The 23,161-nt window shown below is 39.0% G+C and overlaps 1 protein-coding gene across 2 annotated transcripts in view; it reads left to right on the forward strand.

Annotated features, from left to right (window-relative positions):
• LOC136862917 (uncharacterized) overlaps positions 1–23,161 on the forward strand; it is a 355,991-nt gene that overhangs the window by 218,322 nt on the left and 114,508 nt on the right. For both annotated transcript variants that reach the window (XM_067139196.2, XM_068225811.1), the window contains exon 2: positions 12,495–12,615. In XM_067139196.2, the coding sequence (XP_066995297.2) occupies positions 12,495–12,615 (121 nt within the window). The remainder of the gene's footprint in view (positions 1–12,494; positions 12,616–23,161) is intronic.

The following is a 23,161-nucleotide window of genomic DNA, read 5'->3' on the forward strand; positions in this document are numbered from 1 at the left end:
TAATACAGCAACTGCCTCACTGAAAGAGACTGACGACATCAGACAAGCAATGGACGAAAGACAAGTGACTATACTCACACTCCTCGACTTCAGCAGTGCTTTTGACACGATCAATATTCAGATATTGTTAAAAAAAACTTGAATCATTTTTTGGTATTGAAGCTTCAAGATTATTCCGCTCTTACTTACAGATCGTAAGGAAAGTGTTATAGCTAACGATATTACTGCACAGTGGCGGGTCAGAAATGCTGGAGCTTCACAGGGTTCTGTCCTTGGTCCGCTCCAGGTTGCCCTCTAAAGTAATGATATATCCTCTAAAATAAAGTATAATAGATATCACCTTGCCGATGACTTCCAAATTTACTGCCACGTTAATATAAAAAATGTATAGCACGCAATAAGAGATATTAACTCCGACCTTCAACCAGCTCAGTGTGTACGTCAGTGAAAACTCTCTTCTCCTTAACCCGAAAAACTCAAACAATTATAATCGGTTCTCATATATTATTAAACGCTATGTGTAAAAATTATACCATTCCTCCAGTGACATTTTAAATGCAACCGTCATCCTGTTCAGTAAGGAAGTGAAGAACCTAGGTATAACCCTGACTGCAAATCTTGACTGGTCCGCACACGTAAGAAATACATGTAGAATGATGTACGCGACGTCATACCCTCTGAAACGACATAATGACATTTTTCCACAAGACGTAAAGTTGAAACTTCTCCAAACATTGATACTACCAATACTTGACTATTGTGACATTGTCCTCGTTGATGCGACACGTGAACAAACTACGAAACTTCAACGAGCATTGAACTCTGGTCTTCGATTTGCTTTTGAGTTATGATGCTCACATAACTCGTAGCTACACAGCCCTTTCCTGGCTGAAACGCGAAAGGCGACGGAAGTTTCAAATTCTTACGTTGATTTATCGAACTCTAAAGGAAAACCTACCCAAATATATGTCTTCGAATTTCCATGTGTTATCTCCATTCCATAATTGTAACACTAGATCTGGCACTTCCCTTACTATTCCCATCAATCACTCTTCATTTTATAATAGATCCTTCGTTGTAGCTGGGTCACGACTTTGGAATCCACTCCCAGTTGCTGTCAGGAACTCTAACTCAACAACAGAATTTAAAACTGCATGCAGAGATTACCTGTTGAATACCGCTGATTGTTTCGTGTGATTGGTGACGTCTCATAGGTTGTGTGACTGTGGTACGTAGTCTGGTAATATTGGCATTTTACTGTGCAGCTGAAGAACACTGTTGTTTTTGTAATTATTATTAGGTTTTTATTACATTTTTAAAGTTATAGAGTAAATGTACATGATATTTAGCTTTAACTCATGCATGTAGATCACTGTTTATTTCCACACTTGTATTTCCGTTACTTTATTATGTTTTTTGTCCTGTTTATGCACCGCTTATGTTTTACAGTTTGTATGTAACATTTTCGTTATGGCTTTTCTCATTCTCTTTTGACTTTTATGCTCAGGATTTTTTGTTATTTTGTTTTATATGTTGAGCTTTGCATTCATTATTCTTTATTATGCTCTTCATATGTGTTATTTAGGTTAGTTATCCTTGATTTTATAACAGAATAGTACATCTCTTTTATATATGTATTAAATTGTAATTTATGTGGTTAAGTGTGAGAGAGGGCCACGAGCCCTAACTTCGCCACTGCTAAAGTCAAATAAATAAATAAATAAATAAATAAATAAATAAATAAATAAATAAATAAATAAATAAATAAATAAATAAATAAATAAATAAATAAATAAATAAATAAATAAATAAATAAATAAATAAATAAATAAATAAATAAATAAATAAACCCGTGTGGGGATTTACCGGTTACCTCCATCGGGCGCGTCCCATTGGATTTGGGGAAGCTCGCTGGCTCTGCCGCCAGCAGAGTCAGAGGGTAGTAGGGAAATAAAATACCACCGTGAAAAAAAACTGGTCCCTTGCCAGGGTTACGGCGAAGACTAGTAAATGACCAGAAGCCAGAAAACATCTTGAGGCAACCTCTAGGGCTAACAACTCTAGTTGTAAAAGGATGGGTACCCGTCCAAAGCAAAGTCAAGTCAAAAAGCATGATGGCACAACATTTCAAGAAACATACCCCAGGGAGTAAATCTTCGGATAAATCCCTCGTCGTGAACGCCACGGCGCACGAGTCTCGTTCGGATTCTGGGGGAGACTCGACATCATGCAAGAGACGAGTCGGAGCGTCTCGGTGTACCCCGAAGAGTCAAAAACTCAGGCCAAAATCTAAAACCTTTCTAGCAACTTTCAACATAAATTCACTTACACAAACTGGCAAGCTGAAAACCCTCACCAAAGCTCTTCACGAAAATCAGATATCCATAGTGGCCCTACAGGAAACAAGGTACCCAGATGAAGAGATTTTTGAATCTGAAGGCTACCGATTTTTCAAGAGCAAAGCGCAAAGAGGAATCCTCAATGGAGCTGTGCTGCTTGGAACCGCGTTTGCTGTTAGAACCAAGATCCTTAAATCGGTTGCAAATTTCGAACCTGTGAATGACAGATTGTCTATACTCACAATTAAATGCGCGAACAAAACCTACGCCCTAGTTAACGCACATGCTCTTACAAACGATAAGAACAAGTCTGATCCAGACGAAGTTGATAATTTCTGGGACCTACTGGATGAAAAATTGAACAAAATCCCCAAACACCATGTCAAGCTTCTTTTGGGTGACTTCAATGCCCAACTAGGTCGTGAACAGAAGTACAAGAGAGTTATAGGAAATTACCCTGCTCACAAAAGAACCAATCCCAACGGCAGAAGACTGGTGATCATTTGCAAAAATCACAACCTGCAGGTCATGTCGACCCACTTTCGCCATCTACCCAGAAAGCAAATGACTTGGCGTTCTCCCGTCCAAGCTCTCGGAGAGTTCCAAATTGATCATGTTGCGATCTCCAGGAGAAACAGCCCTGAGATTATGAATGTCAAGGTAAAGAAAGGCATCAATGTGGCCTCAGATCGTTATATGTCTCTTATCAAATTCAAACCAATTCCCGCAAACACAAGGAAGACAACCAAACAGATCACACGCTTCGACAATGATAAACTTCGGCAAAGGGTCGAGGAGTTCCAGGAGAAGGCTAGACCAAATGACTGTGACTTTAACAACGCCAAAAGTCTCCTTGTTGAGGCCGCCAAAGACGTTGCAGAAATCAAGAGAAGCAAAAAGCATGCCTGGTGGAATAGTACCTGCGAATCAGTCCTCCAAGAAAGACTCAATGCGTGGAAACAGTACAACTCTACGAAATCAGAAAATGATTGGGAAACCTACAAAACCCAACGTGCCCAGGCAGCTAGGGTGTTCAGAACTGAGAAACGTAAATACGAAAAATCTCTCATTGAAAAGATAGAACAAAACTTTAGGAAGAATGAAAGCAGAGAGTACTACAGAGCCTTCAAACGCAAACTCGCTGGCTATAAACCGCCATCTCTATGCTTTGAGCGAACGGACGGCACACTGGCGACGTCAAATGAAGAAAATTGCAGCATTCTGGCAGATTACTTCAAGAATTTACTTAACTGCTCTAAACCGCAAAGCGCCATTGAGACCAAGGAACCCTTACTCAGGTACCCAGATTCCAGACCACCCGACAGAGATGAAATCAAGCGCCACATTGCCCGTCTCAAAAATAACAAAGCGCCGGGGGAAGACTCAGTAGTAGCAGAACTATGCAAATATGCCCCAGAAGAATCACTTGATATCTTGCAAAAGCAAATAGAAGAAATTTGGAACAAGGAGACCCTACGCGAAGATTGGAAAATAGCTTTGATCCATCCATTACACAAAAAAGGCAGCACGAAGAACATCAACAACTACAGAGGAATATCTTTGCTACCCGTGACTTACAAAATTCTATCACTTGCCATCCTGGAGCGTTTGGAAGCACAAGTCGAACATCAAATAGGTGAATACCAAGAAGGGTTCAGAAAAGGTCGCTCAACAGCTGAACAGATCCAAAATCTCAAAACGATCATCAGATATTGTACACTAAGGTCCAAGCAGTATGTGTCTGTCTTTGTGGACTTTAAAAAAGCGTACGACTCCATTGACCTGGAAGTCCTGCTAAACATCTTAAATGAATTTGGAGTTGATTTGAAACTGCTGGCATTAATTAGAGCACCCTAACCGATACAAAATCCAAGGTGAAGTTCCACGGATGTCTCTCGCATTCCTTTGACATCAAAACAGGAGTCCGACAAGGTGATGGGCTATCCCCGATACTCTTCAATTGTGTTCTTGAAAAGATCATCAGAACCTGGCGGGTGAGATCACAGGAAACCAACTACAGTCCATTGAGAATAGGAACCAAATCCAAGGGGATCACAACAGACTGCTTAGCATTTGCCGATGATATTGCTGTTCTCTCAACCGACATAGAAACCGCTAGAGCTCAAGTTGAAATTTTAAAGGAAATTGCCGAACAAACTGGTTTGCAGATATCGTTTGAGAAAACAGAAGTAATGACTAACATCAAAGAGGCTCCACCAAAACTCCATACAAAATACGGCGACATCACCCGAGTAGACAAATTCAAATACCTGGGTGAGATCATCATGAAAAATGGACTGGACAAAGAAGCACTTCAGGAGCGAGTACGCAAACTGGAAATAGCCTACCAAACATCCCGCACAATCTACAACAAAAAATTCCTTTCCCAAAACACCAAGATACGTCACTATGAAACAGTTCTGAAGCCAGTAGTTCTATATGCAGCCGAAACCCTGTCTCTAAATGCCAACAAAGGACTCCTTGAAGAACTGGAGAAAAGAGAACGCAAAATTGTGAGAGGAATCTTGGGATCAAAGTACAGAAATGGAATCCATCAAAAGAGATCCAACAAGGAAGTCTACAGCAAAATAGAGAAAATTACCGACACAATCAGAAAAAGACGGGCACGATTTTACGGTCATCTGAAAAGAATGGACAGAAGAAAGTTAACTAAAGAAATCTTTCACTTTTTTTATTCAAACCCCAAAACCACAATTCCCTGGTTTAGAAATACCAAAGAAGACCTGCAAATGCTACATATCTCAGCTGAAGACGCCTTTAACAGAGATCTCTTCCGCAAGAAAATATTGACGAACGGGCTAAACCGAGACGAGCAACCGAAGAGAAGACACCGTGCCCCTTGGACAGAGGAGCGTAAGCAGGCCCCACTCACAAAGAATGAGGGAAATTTGGGCTCTAAAGAAGGCCAAGTTCAGTGTCAAATGCAACAAGACTTAACGTGGTCCTTGATGGCCCCAGCGAATTATATATATATATATAAGTAAGTAAATAAATAAATAAATAAATTAGTTAATTAATTAATTTATATATAAATAAATAGAGTACCCTGATGGAGATATCATGTATCAACAGGACAATGCGCCATGTCACCGCTCTGTGGTGGCACGCAGGTGGTTGGAGGAGCACTCCAGTGAAGTTACGACAACAGTTTGGCCCTCCAGATCCCCCGATCTTAATCCAATCGAGCCTTTATGGGATGTTGTCAATGCTGGTGTACGCTCCATGAACCCCGTACGAACTACACAAGACCAATTGTGGGTAGCAGTGCAAGATCCGTGGGTCCAGATCCCTCCCGAACGATTCCTACACCTTGTTATGTCGATGCCCCTCCGTACTGCTGCCGTTTTGAGGGCTCGCGGAGGAGCAACTCGTTATTAATATCACATTCGGTGTCTTCTCAGAACTTTTAGCCACTCAGTGTATTTACAATAGTCCCCAACCTCCACCGAGTGAAATAATGAGCGCATGGTATTGTATTTTCTTCGCATTTAGTACATTATCATACTTAATTTTAATAATAATCAACATGTAACTCATCTCCCATGTAGATGCAAAGCTCATGGATGCCCACAACAAACGCATATCTATACGTTCAGTTGTTTCTGGTAAAAGTATACCTGCGAGGATCATATACAATACTTTGCGTTTCTTCTTCGTTTTTTTAAGCAACTGTGTGTAGCTTACGATGACGTTAACCAAGGCCCATCCGACCGTTTGCCTGTTGCTTGTTTCTTCCTCCCAATGTGATAAATTTAAACCATACTTGCGCTGCACTAAAATAACGATAAGTCATAAATCACTCATGAAAATTATAATATATTGCAAAGAGTAGACTATATTTATCTTAATACTGTTATGAAAGTGAATGGTCAACTTATGTTGATAAGGATTACATGATTAATCTTAAAATAGCTTCTTCTTTCTGTACCGCTTTTCATCACACCTGTGGGTCGCGGGTGCGAACTGGATTGTACATGTGGATTTGGTCCTGTTTTACGGCCATATGCCCTTCCTAACACAACCCTATGTGAAGGGATGTAATCACTGTTGCGTATTTCTGTGGTGGTAGGTAGTGTAGTGCGTTGTCTGAATATGAAGAGGAAAGTGTTGGGACAAACAAGAACACCCAGTCCCTGGGCAAGAAGAATTAATCAAAGGCGATTAAATCCCCGATCTGGCCGGAAATAGAACTCAGGACCCTCTGAACCGAAGGCCTCGACGCTGACCATTCAGCCAATGAGTCGGACATTCATCTTAAAATATCGTTTCTAATGTTTTAGGCATCTTTAAAAGCAAACAATGTATAACATAAAACACATACTGACGGATATCTTTTACAGGTAGGTAGACCTGTTAACGCCACAGACCTCTTTTAGAGCTTCGTATGCTCAACAATACTCACACGCATGCCGGTACCCCGATGTATGGTTGAAGGTTAAGGTAGAGAAGCCAAGAAAACGGTCGGACGGACATTTTTCTCTGATATTTCTTGCCATACATTAATATTTCATACACCTAAACCCTTCTCGATACATCGATGAAAATTGCATTCAAATCCGCTCGATGATTCTCAAACTTAGCCGCACAAACACGGACACAAGCGAGGGATATAATTTTTTATGTATATATCAGGTCCACAATTCTCATAGATTTTTATTTCTATATGCTAATTAAACATTTACTTAGACGTCATATTTTTGTGTGAGTGAGAGTATCAAAGAAAGAGCATGAGAGGAAAATAGTCCAAGAAGGCGGGGATAAAGGGTGGAGTTAGAGATTTAATTTATAAACTCATATTATGATAATGTATTCTACATTAGGCTGACGTTGGCTCGGGTTTAATTTATGACTTTACTACGAATTTGTTTGAGAGTGATTGTAATGTATTCGACGAGATAAATTCATCCTCGGTAATAAAAATGCGAAGAGGAGTTAAAATACCATTATGGTTATCCTCCAAGCAGTTTTCCCGTGGTTTCCCAATTAAATTCCAAGCGAATTTACATCACAAATGTATTTAATAATTGCATAATTGATGCCGTTAGTCTCTCTGGATCGCTCCTAGGTTTCATGTCATTTCACAAGATATATTTGTTGAATAACTTAATTCATTTAAGGGATAGATGAAATGTACTCGCAGAACCTAAAGAAGTATAAAAGAATACTCAGAAGTACACACAACGGATATACTCCATATATAGTTGAAATCATTTTGCCGTAAAATCTACTTTCATTCTTCCATAATGCTACCCTTATCACAGAATATGTGTAGGAACGTAAATAATTCCTTTTCTTCTTTTCTAGAAAAAATACGATGTAATATTTTGTGCATTAATTATTTGTTGATCAATTCCTAGATATTTAATTCATCGAAAGTAAATACCAGGCGGCCTGTGAGCGCCGTGCTTTCTACTTACAAATGTCCGCCATGCAATAGTGATGCGTGAGATGACTAATCACTTGTTTTCGAAGGAACGCTACAACGTGCTGTATTTCGGGTATTGGGAAACAAATAGTAGTCATTTTACTGAACTACTTCCATAACAGGGTGCATTTGTAAACACACCAAAGATGCATAAAAGAACATTTAATAACTTGTTAATTTATACACGTGCAGACATTCCACTCCATAAAAAAGTTGTTCGGTAAAATACGTGTGTAGAAGGCAGAACGTCTGTTTGGAAACTCCTGTGCGTGCCGTCTGCGAGCTACGGCAGCATTTCGACCAGATTCTCCGTGGATCAAAATGATGTATGTGTATTCGTCGTTGCTGAGCACACTAGCCATTGCCGATATGTAGACAGCAAATGTAGTGCTGCTGTACCATATATCAGCCTAGTACTATTCGGTCTAAAATCAGGTTTACTAATGCAAGGGGTTGCATTAGATTGGTAGCGCTGAGGAACATGCTGCGAGCGACCGTCCTGTTGTTATCTCTTCATATTCTGACGTAACCTGCCTGCTGGTTGTAGTGCCCATGTGAAAATCAGTTAGTAGATATCCCATTCATCATTTGTGCATGCGGGCCGTTTATAAGCAAAAAGTACGGCGCTCGCGTGCCGCCTGGTATATATCCAGAGCTACTGTTTGATTCAGGAAAACACGTAACTTCCTAAAAAATGAATGGGAACAATAGGCGATATAATTCATTTTAAAGAACTTTATAGAACAAAACCTGAGGGGAAAAAGACAAATTTAGAAAACTGCATCAAAAGAAAGCGGGGTAGTCAACTTCTGTTCCGAATTAACACTCGTGTTTATGTCATGCACTAATGACTAGGTCACAAATACACGCATGCATTTCCGTAATTTTAGTCCTTAATTTCAGTTCGCAACCATGAATTGCGTAGTTTCATGACTGGAAATAGCCTAAATTTCCATGCTGGGCTTGATGATACAGACCTGACCAAGCTGGCGGATTTGATCGTTTCGAAACTCTGGTGGTATCTGAACGTGGTCGAATATACCAACCTCGTGTCGATAGGCTTACCACCACATAAAAGAACACCCGTGGGACAAAATTCTGGCACCTTAGCCTATCCGGAAAACTGCATTAACATAATTAGTGGGACTAAGAGCTATTACTATTTCTATTAATATTATTATTGTTACGGGGTTACCCGTGGAGCAGTAAGAGGTTAAAGAAGGTGCCGCGGGGAATGGGTCTATCTACAATATCAAGAATTGAATAAAAAATTTAAAATGTTATATTTTTCTTTTAGAACTTCAAACTTAATAATCTTTCACTGAGTGAACACCATAATATATCAAGTACAATGACAATCTTGAAACAAGTCAAGGAAAATACAAAACTAGTGAACTTTACAGATCCTGGGCTTCAAGCCCCTCGCTTTACAACTCCTGAGCTCCCAGCTCAAATTTACAATTAAAAAAATGAGAACAAATTTAGTCAATGGCAGAAATTCCCTAATTCAAAGAGCACTTGCTCCTAAAATTACAATATTTAGTCTTCCAGAGGCACTCTTTACAATTACAAAACTGAAAAAGAGCTAATAGGCTCTCGGTTCGTTACTGCCTACTCAAGGCAACATTACATCAATCTCTGGTCTCTCAGACCACTATTTACAAATGGAACTTATTTATACAGGGGTATTAAATACCCAACCTACTGGGTCTTCTTGGAATTAGAATAACAGGTTAAATTAATGGCCCGAACACAAAATGAATGGAGGCGTATACTTGCACTCCTAGATATGAACACTTAAAAACCTAAAAGGCTCTCGGCCGATGGAACAGGGGCTATTCCCCAACTACTGAGGTGACTCGTACAGAAATTACTTTACCACATTACAGAATGAAAAACAATTATAAAACGTAGTCACCTCAAACCGAGATGAAGGGAAGCTCGAGAGGGTAATTCACTCTCTATCCCCGATTTACAATTAAAGGATTTACGAACTTTTTACATTAGCCGAAAGATGGTTTACATTTTAGAAAAGTAGGTTACATAGTTAACGATTCGGACCTTTCCCTCGGATTAAATTGCGGAGGTAGCAAGAAAGACTAAAGTTAGGTGGCCATTACCTTGTAGATGTTCTACTATTTCCTTTACGTCGCACCGACACAGATAGGTCTTATGGCGACGATGGGATAGGAAAGGCCTAGGAAGTGGAAGGAAGCGGCCGTGGCCTTAATTATGGTACAGCCCCGGCATTTGCCTGGTGTGAAAATGGGAAACCACGGAAAACCATCTTCAGGGCTGCCGACAGTGGGGCTCGAACCCACTATCTCCCGATTACTGGATACTGGCCGCACTTAAGCAACTGCAGCTATCGAGCTCGGTTGTAGATGTTCTAGCTGCCGTCTCCTGCTTAACACACACACTCAGATAGACGTCGATCAATTGGCCAAGAAACGTGAAAAGCCGCTGTTTATAAACCCTCAGGGAAGGTTCGAGATCATTCGAGACTAAACTAGCCATACCCTCCCAATTTTTTTTTTGGTTTAGTTCAAAAGTAACACTCAAAATCGAACAAGAAGCCTGTGATAGGTTGAAAATTAATTACAGAAAATTTTCATTGGCCAGATTTAAAACTGGCGGAAAGGAAAAGGAAATATTGCCAACCCAAAAATAAATGAACATCAATCAGTTTAAAAACCTAGAAATACAAAACTTCTTTAAATTATCTAGCACTTTGCACCAGGGTGCATGATCATAGTTTTTTGGTAGTGTCATCTGTGGAAAAATGTCCAAACTTCTTTATGAATAGCAAACGAAACTAGGAGAAATTTAGTCAGTTTAGGAAACTTCACAATAACAAAATTACTCAATATTTTAGTGGTGACATCTTCTGATTAAAGTTCCAAGTTGGTGTAGTTTCAGTTTCACTGTTTTACCAATAGAGGAGTTCATTTAAGCGCTAATTTTGAATGCGAGGCGTTGAGGTGTACCTCCCGATACAATATTATTATTATTATTATTATTGTTATTATTATTATTATTATTATTATTATTATTATTATTATTATTATTATTATTATTATTATTATTATTATTATTATTATTATTATTATTATGGTAAGCAGTCTGGCCTATGCTGACGACTTGGTCTTAATGGCAGATTGTGCCGAAAGCCTGAAGCCTAATATCTTGGAACTTGAAAATATGTGCAATGAGTATGGTATGACAATTAGCCTTTCGAAGACTAAATTGATGTCAGTAGGTAAGAAATTCAACAAAATTGAATGTCAGATCGGTGACACAATACTGGAACAGGTAGATAGTTTCAAGTATTTAGGATATGTGTTCTCCCAGGATGGTAGTATACTAAGCGAGATTGAATCAAGGTGTCGTAAAGCTAATGCAGTGAGCTCGCAGTTGCGATCAACAGTATTCTGTAAGTAGGAAGTCAGCTCCCGGACGAAACTATCTTTACATCGGTCTGTTTTCAGACCAACTTTGCTTTACGGCAGCGAAAACTGGGTGGACTCAGGATATCTTATTCATAAGTTGGAAGTAACAGACATGAAAGTAGCGAGAATGATTGCTGGTACAAACAGGTGGGAATAATGGTAGGAGGGTACTTAGAATGAGGAGATAAAGGCGAAGTTAGGAATGAACTCGATGGATGGAGTTCGTGCGTATAAACCGGCTTCGGTAGTGGGGTCATGTGAGGCGAATGGAGGGTAAGAGAAGTAGAGGGAGACCAAGACGACTATGGTTAGACTCAGTTTCTAACGATTTAAATATGAGAGGTACAGAACTAAAAGAGGCCACAGCACTAGTTGCAAATAGAGGATTGTGGCGACGTTTAGTAAATTCACAGAGGCTTGCAGACTGAACGCTGAAAGGCATAACGGTCTATAATGATGATGTATGCATGTATTATTATTATTATTATTATTATTATTATTATTATTATTATTTCCATACTCCTGGAGAAAAGAATCCAACAAACGCATAAACCAAGTGAGATGGCCGTGGGGTTAGGGTCGCGTAGCCTTGAAGTTGCATTCGGAATGTGGTTGGTTCGACAGCCCTGAAGATGGTTTTCCGTGGTTTCCTATTTTCACAAAGGCCACGGCCGCTACCTTCCCGTTCCCAGACCTTTACCGTCCTTGCATCGCCGAAAAACTTTATATGTGTTAGTGCGGCGTTAAACCACTACTGTAGTTAAACCTCTAGCAAACACATAAACTTCTGCCAGCTTTACTCTCTCCTTTCTTACGTTCCCCACACTCTCCCTACGTGTGTACCTGTGTTAACACTGGATAGTACTATGATGTTCCTGTTGATGTTGCTGGTGCTGAGTCGATTAGAGCTTTAGATACCCTGGTTTTCATCACAGTCTTCTCGAGTATGTGAAAACTATCCGATAACTTAGCCTACGTTATTTTAACAACTATACCATTGTTTTTCCAATATTTGAGTCTAAAATCAGTACGTGTGCCCTGATAATTTAAAACCCAAAGAATAAGTCAAGTAAACACGATTGTGTATGAGATGGTCAGGCCGGTTTCTCCCTATCACTCTGAAGGTTCTGCGAGTGTGTCCACCTAACGGAAACAGTCCCAATGTGTACAAGCATTCTCCCCGTTTCTGATTATTCTGATACGTTGTTCATACTTATTTACCAACTATTAACAATCACTGCACCGTTTCATTCATTACAGCGCTCATGGACGCTGGGGAAGGCATGACCTGCGATAGTGAACAGCTTGTGAAATGTGCCTACCCAATCAACAAGGAGCTGGTGTTCGTCGGTGGAAAAGAAGAACTAGATTCCTGGTGCCCGTACGTATGCTTCATCTCTTCCATAGTAGGTAACGTACACATAACGATTTCTGAGGTTATTTACTTACATTACATTCTTGAACGAAAGCAAGTGTATTTCTTTTTCTGTTTGGTGCTGTGTAAGTATAGTGATCGTGCCAGGTTGGCTGTTGAAAAAATGTTTGAAATTAAGAGTCACATTTGTTCGCACGCATGTCGGCACATCGCAACCGAGATGAAGGAGGGCTGATAACGACAGTTTAGCCTATTGATAACCTACACTAATTTGCATATTTTGGTAGGCATAAATGAACTCTAGGCAGCATGCTAGGAAGGTTTAATTTGCTGGAATCTCAACCTCATGGTTTCAGTATGAGCATACCGAAAAGTGGCCGAGTCATAGAGTAAGTAGGCAACAGCTGAATGTATTGTGATCGGTAGTTGGAAGGAAGTCGTTCCGGAAATAAGGACTTACAAGTACTCTGACTGGTTAATACAAATCAAAGCCCATAGCACAACAGTCCAGAAGGACCATGGCCTACCAAATGACCGCTACTCAGTCTGAAGGCCTACAGATTACGAGGTGTCATGTGGTCGGCACGAAGAATCCTCTCGGCCGTTATTCTTGGCTTTCTAGACCGGGGCCGCTATCTCACCGTCAGATAGCTCCTCAATTGTTATCACATAGGCTGATAGGACTTCGAACTAGCCCTCAGTGCTAGGTAAAAATCCCTGACCTGGCCGGGAATCGTACTCGAGGCCGCCGGGAAAGGAAGCACGCTACGCCTACACCGCTGGGCCGGTCCATAGTAGTTAATACCTGCAGCATCAAAATTTGGTTAATTGTGTGCGTGTGTGTGATCTATTTAGTGAAAATAAAGATTAGTGATAATTATTTAAATTTTTCATTGAGTACTTACATTGGTGTTCGGTAAATTACGTGCTGTAAGTTATGTACATTAGGTTCACTTTGTTTTGATTTGGGATGGGGGAAATAGGAAATAATATCCTCCTTTTGTTAACATATCGGTAGTATTGGTACCAACGACGTAATGCAAGCAGGAAGAGGAATCAACATATTTGGGATTGTATGGTATTTGCTTAACGTAGCGTGGGAGAAGTTTAACGGCGCGAATATTATTATCAGCGGGATACTGACCAGAGGATGATCGGGGATTTACATGAGACTATGTAGTGGATATGTGTAAAAATGGGTGTGAGATTTGTAGATCCTACTGAGTACGTAGGTGGTGTGAAACTGCGCTCAGATGACGTTCATTTGAACCGCAATGGAACGTATAAGTAAGGACGTTTATTTAGAAGTATTATAGGGAGGTAAACTCGTGATCAGAAGAATTCCGGGTGGAAAGGAAAACAAGTAACGTCTGCGCGTAGATTTTGGCCAACCCTGAAGATGGAGGAGAAGCGATCGAGGCAACGTCTGTCACATGTGTTCGTCTTCCAGGAGGTGTGGCTTGTGACGTTACGCACTCAGAGGTCACTACAAACTCCATTTTCTAGGGAAATGGTTAAGATGTTTCTATGGTTAAACATTCTGATTATACTGGCTTCTCCCAACCAAGGAAAACAATTAATTAATTGCAATTTCATTGTGAAGAATTAATTTAATTGTGACGAAATGCGCACGATGTAATTCCGCCCCAATACGTAGAGCAGCGTTGACAATATCTCCATAGGAACGGGTCTTCAAACACCCTTACGACCCTGATGATTATAATTATTTAATGCCAGGTTATTTTACATTGGTTGTTGAGGATGAAATATGGTGAGATTATTATTATTATTATTATTATTATTATTATTATTATTATTATTATTATTATTATTATTATTATTATTATTATTATTATTATTATTATTGATAATCATATACCCTATGGGAATTAAATTCAGCGGCTTTATAAAGGTGGAAAATGCGGTCGTAATAAGAAGGAATATGTTTATACCACGTGACAGTTCGTGAAGAGAAAAGAAAAGACTGAGCTACTTAGCACGTTTTCCCCTATGAATAACTTCTGGACCTGTAATGTATTTTCGACAATATACAATAGCACATAGCACCTCGACTCATTCGAATACTAATCATGATCAGTCTCGCATGAATACGGATATCTCATGTAATTCAGTATTTCCAAACTGCTAAAACAATGGAGTTGCATACAGATGTTAAAATGCTTTAGTAGTCGGGGACTGTTATAAGTTTTAAATCCTTTTACTCTGGTGTCCTACTGCCATCTATCTTCACAGCCTGTGCGCAGGGGTCAAGGAGTGTGGGAAGACACGGGCACAACGGAGTGTATGAAAAGTGCACGAACAAGTCATAACTCCACAACGAATGGAAGTTTAAAATAACAGTCTCTCCTCCTTCAACTGTCCGAAGTATACATGCGTTACACCTAACACTTTCTACACATCATCCGTCACGTCCTGTACATCAGAAGTGACCAGAGGACGCATTGTAGGTATGTGGGAATGTGGTCGTCCGATATCAAATATTGTTGAAGCGGTCGGTCACTCAGAAGATACAGTTTGGTTTTAGATAAGAAGATAGCAGGAAGTGGGCACGGAAGGCCTTAAAACTCGCAGAAAATCGGGGCAACCTAAGAAGGCAACTAGTGGGCAAGACAGCTATTTTAGAAGCCATAAATGAAAATCTTTTCCTATTAACAAGGTACGGTAATGAAGAACCATTCAGTTTCTGCTTTCCTCTGATTAGTTTCCTGCAGTTATTTGAATGGCTATAAAATTATTATTTTGTGGGAAACTAGTTCATTGTTTAAGATAACACTCTACTTTTCATTTTATACAAATACAATTATTTTCGTGCGCAGGAAGCGTTCATTTTATATATTTGTTGCTTACAAAATGCACTCCTTTGTTTAAGACATTTCACTATGATATTTTGAGAATATCTTATTTTTATTTATTACAACACACCCATAATTTTCTTTGGATTGCGAAGAATATTCCTCATTTACAATCCTTTTAAATGTAAGCATTGTCTCTGTCTTTTCTTTTTATACGTCATTTTATCCCATGTAATTTCTCTCCCATTTCCCATAATTATATTAAGAAAAAGCATGGTATGATATATCAGTAAAAGAGTACGTCTTTAAATGAAACAAGAATCACCTTTATAAGTTCGTAGTGAAGGTTATCTTTTTCATTTACAAGTCTTTTAAATGTAAGCATTGTCTCTGTCTTTTATCCTTATACGTCGTTTTATCCCGTTTAATTTATCTCCTATTTCCCATAATTATATTAAGAAAAGGCATAGTATAATATTTCATTAAAGGAGTATGTCTTTAAGGGGGGAGACCCAGCTTAACAAACGAAAAAAGAAGGTTAATATTCATTCTATTGTTAAATATGCTACAATTGTGGTTGACAATTGACAATAGTATAATATTTCATTAAAGGAGTATGTCTTTAAGGGGGGAGACCCACTAACATAAACTGTGATTTAGATATTTTTGTCGATTTTTTTATTGCGAGCACCTGAAAATATTATTATTTTTGTAAATAAAGATGTTATATAAAATATAATATAAATCCTATTGATCTGAATGAGGTACACATTGTAGTAGAACACTATGGGAGAAAACCCTAAAAAATTCATAATTATCCGTGAAACAATAAGAGAGTTATGAAGGAAACCATGATATATTGTCAAAAAGGCGGAAAATTTTGAACATTTTATTTACAATTGTTATAATTAGAATGTTGACAATATTGAAGTTGCTTCTGATTGCTAGGAATCGTGCCAATACTGGGATATGCGCAGCATTTTTTCAACAACGTTTGTAGCATATATAACAATCGAATGAATATTGGCCTCTTTTTCCCATGTTAAGCTGGGTTTCCCCCCTTAAATGAAACAACAATCACCTTACTAAGTTCTTAGTGAAGGTTACCTTCTTTCTTCTTAATCTCTTGCGTCTAAATTTGAAAACCATGCATATTTTAGTGCAAAATATACAATTTCTTCTTTTGACTGTGCTTGCAAAGTTATTAATGTAGAGTGATTTAATGGCCCCTATATTGACTAAAATAAGGGTCATTCGTCCTTACAATGGTCGAGCGCGATGCCATTTGGCAATAAGTTCATGGCCGAGACCGCTAACATTTCAACCAACCTTCGCAAAAAATAACTATGGTACTACAAAAATATGAGAATTTGAAACCCAATGAATTGGCATACGAACTCTTGTAATTCCTCCCTTCATTCCCCTCTCTAGCGCATATTCAAGGTCGATCCAGGGGACGTGTGGGCAGGTGGGGAAGCAAGTACCTTCCCCTCTACGCGTGTTTGGTTCATGTTAGATCTAACGTCATTCGCTTTTTCAATCTCCCCTCGCTCTTCCGGTGTGTGCATGTGTATGCTTCAGCATGGATTTGAGCAATGAGAGAGAGAGTGCAAGCTAGTACTGGGCGGTTCTGAGGGCTGTACTGATTTCCTTGCCTGAAATGAATATTTCTCGCCATAAGATTTTAATGATAACGAGCGTACTTTCAGGGAAACTGGGTGGACTAGGGAGCGGTGATAAGGGTAAAGGGAGCAGGATGTCAGGTAAGGGAGACAATGAAAAGTTGATGTTAAACTGTAGAAGTAATTTAAAGAAAGGAATAGAATTAAGTAATTTAATAGGTATATGTTTATCAGATATTGTAACAAGAGTTGAATCACGGCTGAGAAGTGATATTATGGATGAGGAAAGTTTCTCAGGGAACTGAAGTGTTCATCGCAGAGCAGGATAGGAACGGTAGGATGGGGAGTATTTTTTACTAGTAAAAGAAGAATTCTAAACCAAGAAATGCGTTGTTTGAAATTTCAAACATGGTTAATTTGAGAGCTATGAAGATAAAAGTTGCTAGTGGTTTGTTGGTACAGTAGTCCCAATTTATTGACAGTGTTAAAAGAAACAAAATTTAATGAAGTGATAAATCAGTTCACCGGGCGAGTGGTTGCATGTTTTGGGTCACGTAGCTGTCAGCTTTCATTCGGGAGATAGTGGGTTCGAATCCCATTGTCGGCAGCCCTGAAGATGGTTTGCCGTGGTTTATCATGTTCACATCAGGCAAATTAATTATTAAGGCCATGGCTGCTTCCTTCTCGATCCTAGTTCTTTCCTATCCCATAGTCCCCATACGACCTTTCTGTGACGGTGCGACGTAAAGCAAATTATCAAAAAAATCAGTTATTTAAGATTTGCTCTTCAATAAGTCAGCGAAGCAGTTTAGATGGTAGCGTCGTTCTGTAACAGTATCTCTGTTTATCCAAGCTGATTCGAACCTCGAAGCCATTAGGCGATCACGTGGTTCTCCCTTCCCCTCGACAGACTCAAGGACGTTGAATTGAAAATTAGATGAGGCTTAAGTCACTGTATGCCCGTCAAGGAAGCCCAGAATAATGGCAGGGAGGATTCGTCGTGCTGAACACACGACACCTCATAATCTGCACGCCTTCGGGCTGAGCAGAGGTCGCTTGGTAGGCTATGACCCTTAGGGGCTGTTGTGCCATGGGGTTTGGTAAGCCACTGTATACAACTTAGTACTTAAATTATTCAAATAATAATATTTTCAACTGATTTTAAAACTTAGGATTTTCATTTAAGGCGTCAACTTTTAAAGTCAGTCCGCTCAGTGCTTATTGCACAATGTAGGCCTTATTTATTTATTTATTTATTTATTTATTTATTTATTTATTTATTTATTTATTTATTTATTTATTTATTTATTTATTTATTTGATGAAACATGGTACTTATAAGAAGAATTTTATTTTTACCGATGTCCTGGAATTATGGCCTGAAGAGTGAGTCATCTCTTGAGGTCGTACGACGTAGAGCAGTAGCCCAAGTACTCACGTATTACATTTCCTCGTCTATTCATTATGCCTGTTGAATACAGTTCTTTATTAATAACGTAGTACTTCAGAGTTGTTCTTTATTTTCATTTATAATAATTAGATATGTTTAACTTGTGTGGCAGAAATGTATGCTATCATAAGGACAGAGACAAAGTAGCGTTGTGTCTGCCGTCACTTTTCTTTCGTGTACTCATCTCGTCAGCTCCATAATCATTCTCTTTCTCTTCTTCCCCCCACCCACCTCAAATTTCCTTCTGTGTAGTGAGGTGCTGACTTTCAATTTTATGGAATTTACATTAATCATTCCAAACATATGTTACACGTTTGTAAACATCGCCTCCAGTGATTCAGTAGCTCGATCTGTCCACCTGAACGCTATTTCTGGGAGGATAACGTGTACCTTCAGACTGTACAGATGTTGTTTTGCAGAAATAAAGAGACTAATTTATGTTCATAATCCCCATCCCGTTTCAAATACAGTTTTATTAAATCTGACCTACTGGCGGGTCTCTAGAATTTTTGTAATTTGTTGGTGTCTGTGACAAAGTAGTTACATGATAATTGGTCATAGCAAAAACTCTTGTAACTGTGTGTGTATTGAATTTGACAAAACATACTCAACTTATCTTTAGTTACATAATGCGTCCTCAAAATGCGCAGAATTAATTCATTTTCAAATAGATTTTTATCGTGTCACATGGCACCTCGTTATCATGTTTACTGTCCGCTTCAGTCATTATTTTCCGCACGACCTGGTATGTCCCGTGCTATTTGTGTCTGTAATTCAACATTTTAACAAACTCGTTTTACTCTGCTGATCGGGAGTGAAAGCCGGGTAGATACCAGATAGCCTTATTTATACGCTGAAAATAATAGACTTATGAAGGAAGTATTTTATGACAATGACTGCTACCTGGGCGTCGACGATTGTAGTAGCTGTCAGCTGATTTGGATTTCTTCCGTTTATCCGCACCAGATGTTTACACATGTGACGTGTGTTCGATGCCTCGTCAAGAAGTAGACCTACGTCTTGTCCCTATTAGCAGTGCTACAATGCTGGTAATATTAGATGAGTGATGATTACGTAAAAGAAATGTTGTGCAATTCGTAATTTTCGTACTGTTAGTACAGTGAAAACGGTAAATTTATCAATTTTACGTATATCAGTGGTAGAAAAATATACTAAAATCAGTGAAAATAGAAAAATGGACACATTATTTTCCAGTACATTGTAATGAGATAAAGCAAACATGGTTATGAGTTTTCTATAACAGTTAGCGTTTCGCTAGAAATGAAATGGCGTAGGGTTTTTAGTGCCGGGAGTGTCCGAGGATAAGTCGTGTTGAGGATGAGCCCCCGTGCCAGCGGAATTAACCAATTATGATTTACACTACCGACTCTGCCGGGAATCGAACCTGGGACCCATGTGACCAAAGGCCAGCCATGGAGCCGGACGTTGCGCTAGAAATAACTACTAACGCCAACGGCGGACATGGTAATGCATCAAATGATCTGAGTGACGAAACTGGACAGTTGCATCACCGCAGACTGAAGAGTACCGGTAGAATATGTGAACAGGGAAGAAATAGGTAAATTGTTTGCAGAATGAGGTGTCTTCAATCCTCGCTGCTATACTGCTAATCAAGTCAAGAACCAAGGAAAGTATCCTTCCGCACCCGGGGTTCACATTCCTTCTTCTCTAGTTATCTCCTGTCGCTTGTCAGTTGTCACATGGTGACGTAACAGTGCAGTGACTGGCCGTTACTGAGAGAGAAGCATGCAAGACTCGAAAGGGTGTTTACGTCTATAACCACAATACAAGGCATTTCAGAAAGTGGCTTCTCCTGAATTCTGAATTCAGGGCGAGCCATGTAAACACTGCAATCATACTCGCCTGTTAAATACAACTTCTTCCACGGTTCTCTGCTGATTATCGTCTCCAAAGTCTACTCTAAATATTTAAAACAATTTACTTACACTTCCAATTCAAGATTCAAGATTCAAGATACCCGTCTCCCTTAATCTCGAAAATCATAGATTAGGGAGAGGGTATTATTTATTGTAATCGTTTCATAATTTCATAATATGTGATACATGCCGTATACAAAATTAGAAGGAGTAACTTAAATAGCTATCGTGAATAGTGTTAATAATTGGTACATGCGATGAATGTTCATATAAAGTAGGTGCATAGAAATTGAACAGAGAAAGAATACTATAAACTGAATGTTGGAGTTCCATTCATATATAGTACTAGCAAGATACCCGTGCTTCGCTACGGTATTATACTGAAATTTATAATTGAATGCTTATTGTTTTAGATATATAATCCGCCGAAATTCGCGATCTGACCAGTTTTCTGCGAGAATCCGCCATAATTCGCGATCTGACTCGTTTTCTAATAGATTACGGCAAGTTTCCTCCCATTTTTCAATTTTTCTTTCCAGCAAACGATTTCGTACTTCCCGGGCTAGGTCCAGGTATTCCACCCAGTTAGTTGGGTCCCTAAATCTTTGCCATCTTTTCCTATAAGCATTTTTAATATGAATCAAATCCTTCAGGGGATCTGTCGTGGTGTCGTCTTGGGTGCCTTGGCGGTAGCCTACTGAACCCGCGGCCGGACTGCATTCTTAGTCATTAGCCGTCCAGGACCCGTTTCCAGCGTGGTCCGCACATGTGACGACGGTCCAGAACATTATTATTATTATCATTATTATTATTATTATTATTATTATTATTATTATTATTATCATTAATATTATTATATGTTCTGGACCCCACAGCAATATGCAAGACCGCTACTTGGCGGTAAATTACATCTGCTGCCATTGTCATTGTTGACAATGTGGCCAGCACCATTGTCGCGCGTAGGCAAGTGTGCGGGATTTCTGGCGATACGAATGACATACCTCCGTGTATTAGTGACCTTATTATAGAGGTGAACAATTTTACGGTCAATATCATTCCTATCGTTTATTTCAAATGTGTTTAAATTTTTATTTATATGCCAGGAGAATCTACTCTAATCTAAGAACGTTCTCCGAAGGAAAAGATGGCTGTTGAAAAAGAACCCAGGAAAGATTAAAAATGATCGGTTTATGATCAGAATAAGTACATCGAAAGTCAACAGCCTGTTTCCTATCATTCGACAGGATCAGGGATGGAATGAATAAAGCCCCATCTAGCGGCGACAATAGGAATTGTGCCGGCTGCCGAAGCTCCCCTCTGGGTCAATGATCGATGAGTGACAAATGAAATGAAATATTGGACAGTGTTGCTGGAATTAATGATGACAGAGAAAGCCGGAGTATTCGGAGAAAAACCTGTCCCGCCGCCATTTTGTCCAGCACGAATGTCACATGGAGGGACCGGGATTTGAAGCACGGAACCCAGCTGTGAGAGGCCGGCGCTCTGCCGCCTGAGCAACGGAGGCTCCTTATAAGTACATTATGAACAGTAAAATCAATTGGTCTCACCGCCTTTTACACCCCACCGCCGTTAAGTTTATTTACCCCCACCCCCCAAAAAATTAAAAGAAGGTGTGTTTCTTTATGTTTAAAGGAGATTCCAAACACCAATGTTCACGTTTATTACCTTCAGTTTTGAGATATAAGTATCCCCTTAAAAATAATTCACTTTTTTTTAACTTCCTTTCACACTCCCCCTCACCCCCTCACAAAGTGATATTAAGGCAAAAAATACTTGTTCCTTTAATAGTAAAGGATCTTCTGAATACCAATTATCACCACTCTAACCTCTTTAGTTTTTGATTTATGTGTCCTCATAAAAGGAATTCAGCTCCTTTTCACTCCCCCCCCCAAGGTTATTTCCCCCCAAACGCGCTTTTCTTTGTTTTTAAAAGAGATCAAAATACCAATTTTCACGTCTGTAACAACTTTAGTTTTTATTAGATGTATATATTCTCATACAATTAAGTCAATTAATTTTTTCAATCCTTTAACCCCCCAAACCCCCTTCATTGGATTTTCCGAGAATACGTGTTTGTTTACGTTCAAAGCAGATTCCAAAAATCAAATTTCACGTGTGTAACATCTTCATTTTTGAGATATCAGTAGCCTAATTTAAAGAATTCAACACCATTTTCAGTCACTTTTACCCCCCCCCCCACTTCCCAAGTGGTATTTCCGAAAACTAAAAATACACGTTTCTTTATTTTTAATAGAATTAAAAAATTACCATTTTTCACTTCTGTAACATGTTAAGTTTTTTAAGATATACTGTAGAAATTCTCATTTTAAAATTTCACCCCTTTTTAGTTCGCCTTAAGTGGAGTTTCCAAAGACAAATCACCTATGTTTCTTTTCACTTACAGGAGATTCCAAATACCCACTTTTTACGTCTGTAACATTTTACGCTTCTCAGATATTCTGTAGATATAGTCTTTCAAAAAATTCACCCCAATTTGCCACTCCTGTTTAACCGCCATTAATTGAATTTTCCAAAAGCAAAACTATACGTGTTTCTTTATTTTTAAAGGAGATCCCATTTACAAATTTTCACTTCTGTAATATCTTCAGTTTCTGAGATATATGTATCCTCATTAAAGGCATTCAACAGATTATTCACCCTTTTACACCCCTCCTATTGGGATTTAGAGAAAACAAAGAAATACGTGTTCCTTTATTTTTAAGGGAGATTCAAAACACCAATTTTTACA

This window comes from Anabrus simplex, chromosome 2 (assembly GCF_040414725.1).
Source record: "Anabrus simplex isolate iqAnaSimp1 chromosome 2, ASM4041472v1, whole genome shotgun sequence".
Lineage (NCBI taxonomy): Eukaryota > Metazoa > Arthropoda > Insecta > Orthoptera > Tettigoniidae > Anabrus > Anabrus simplex.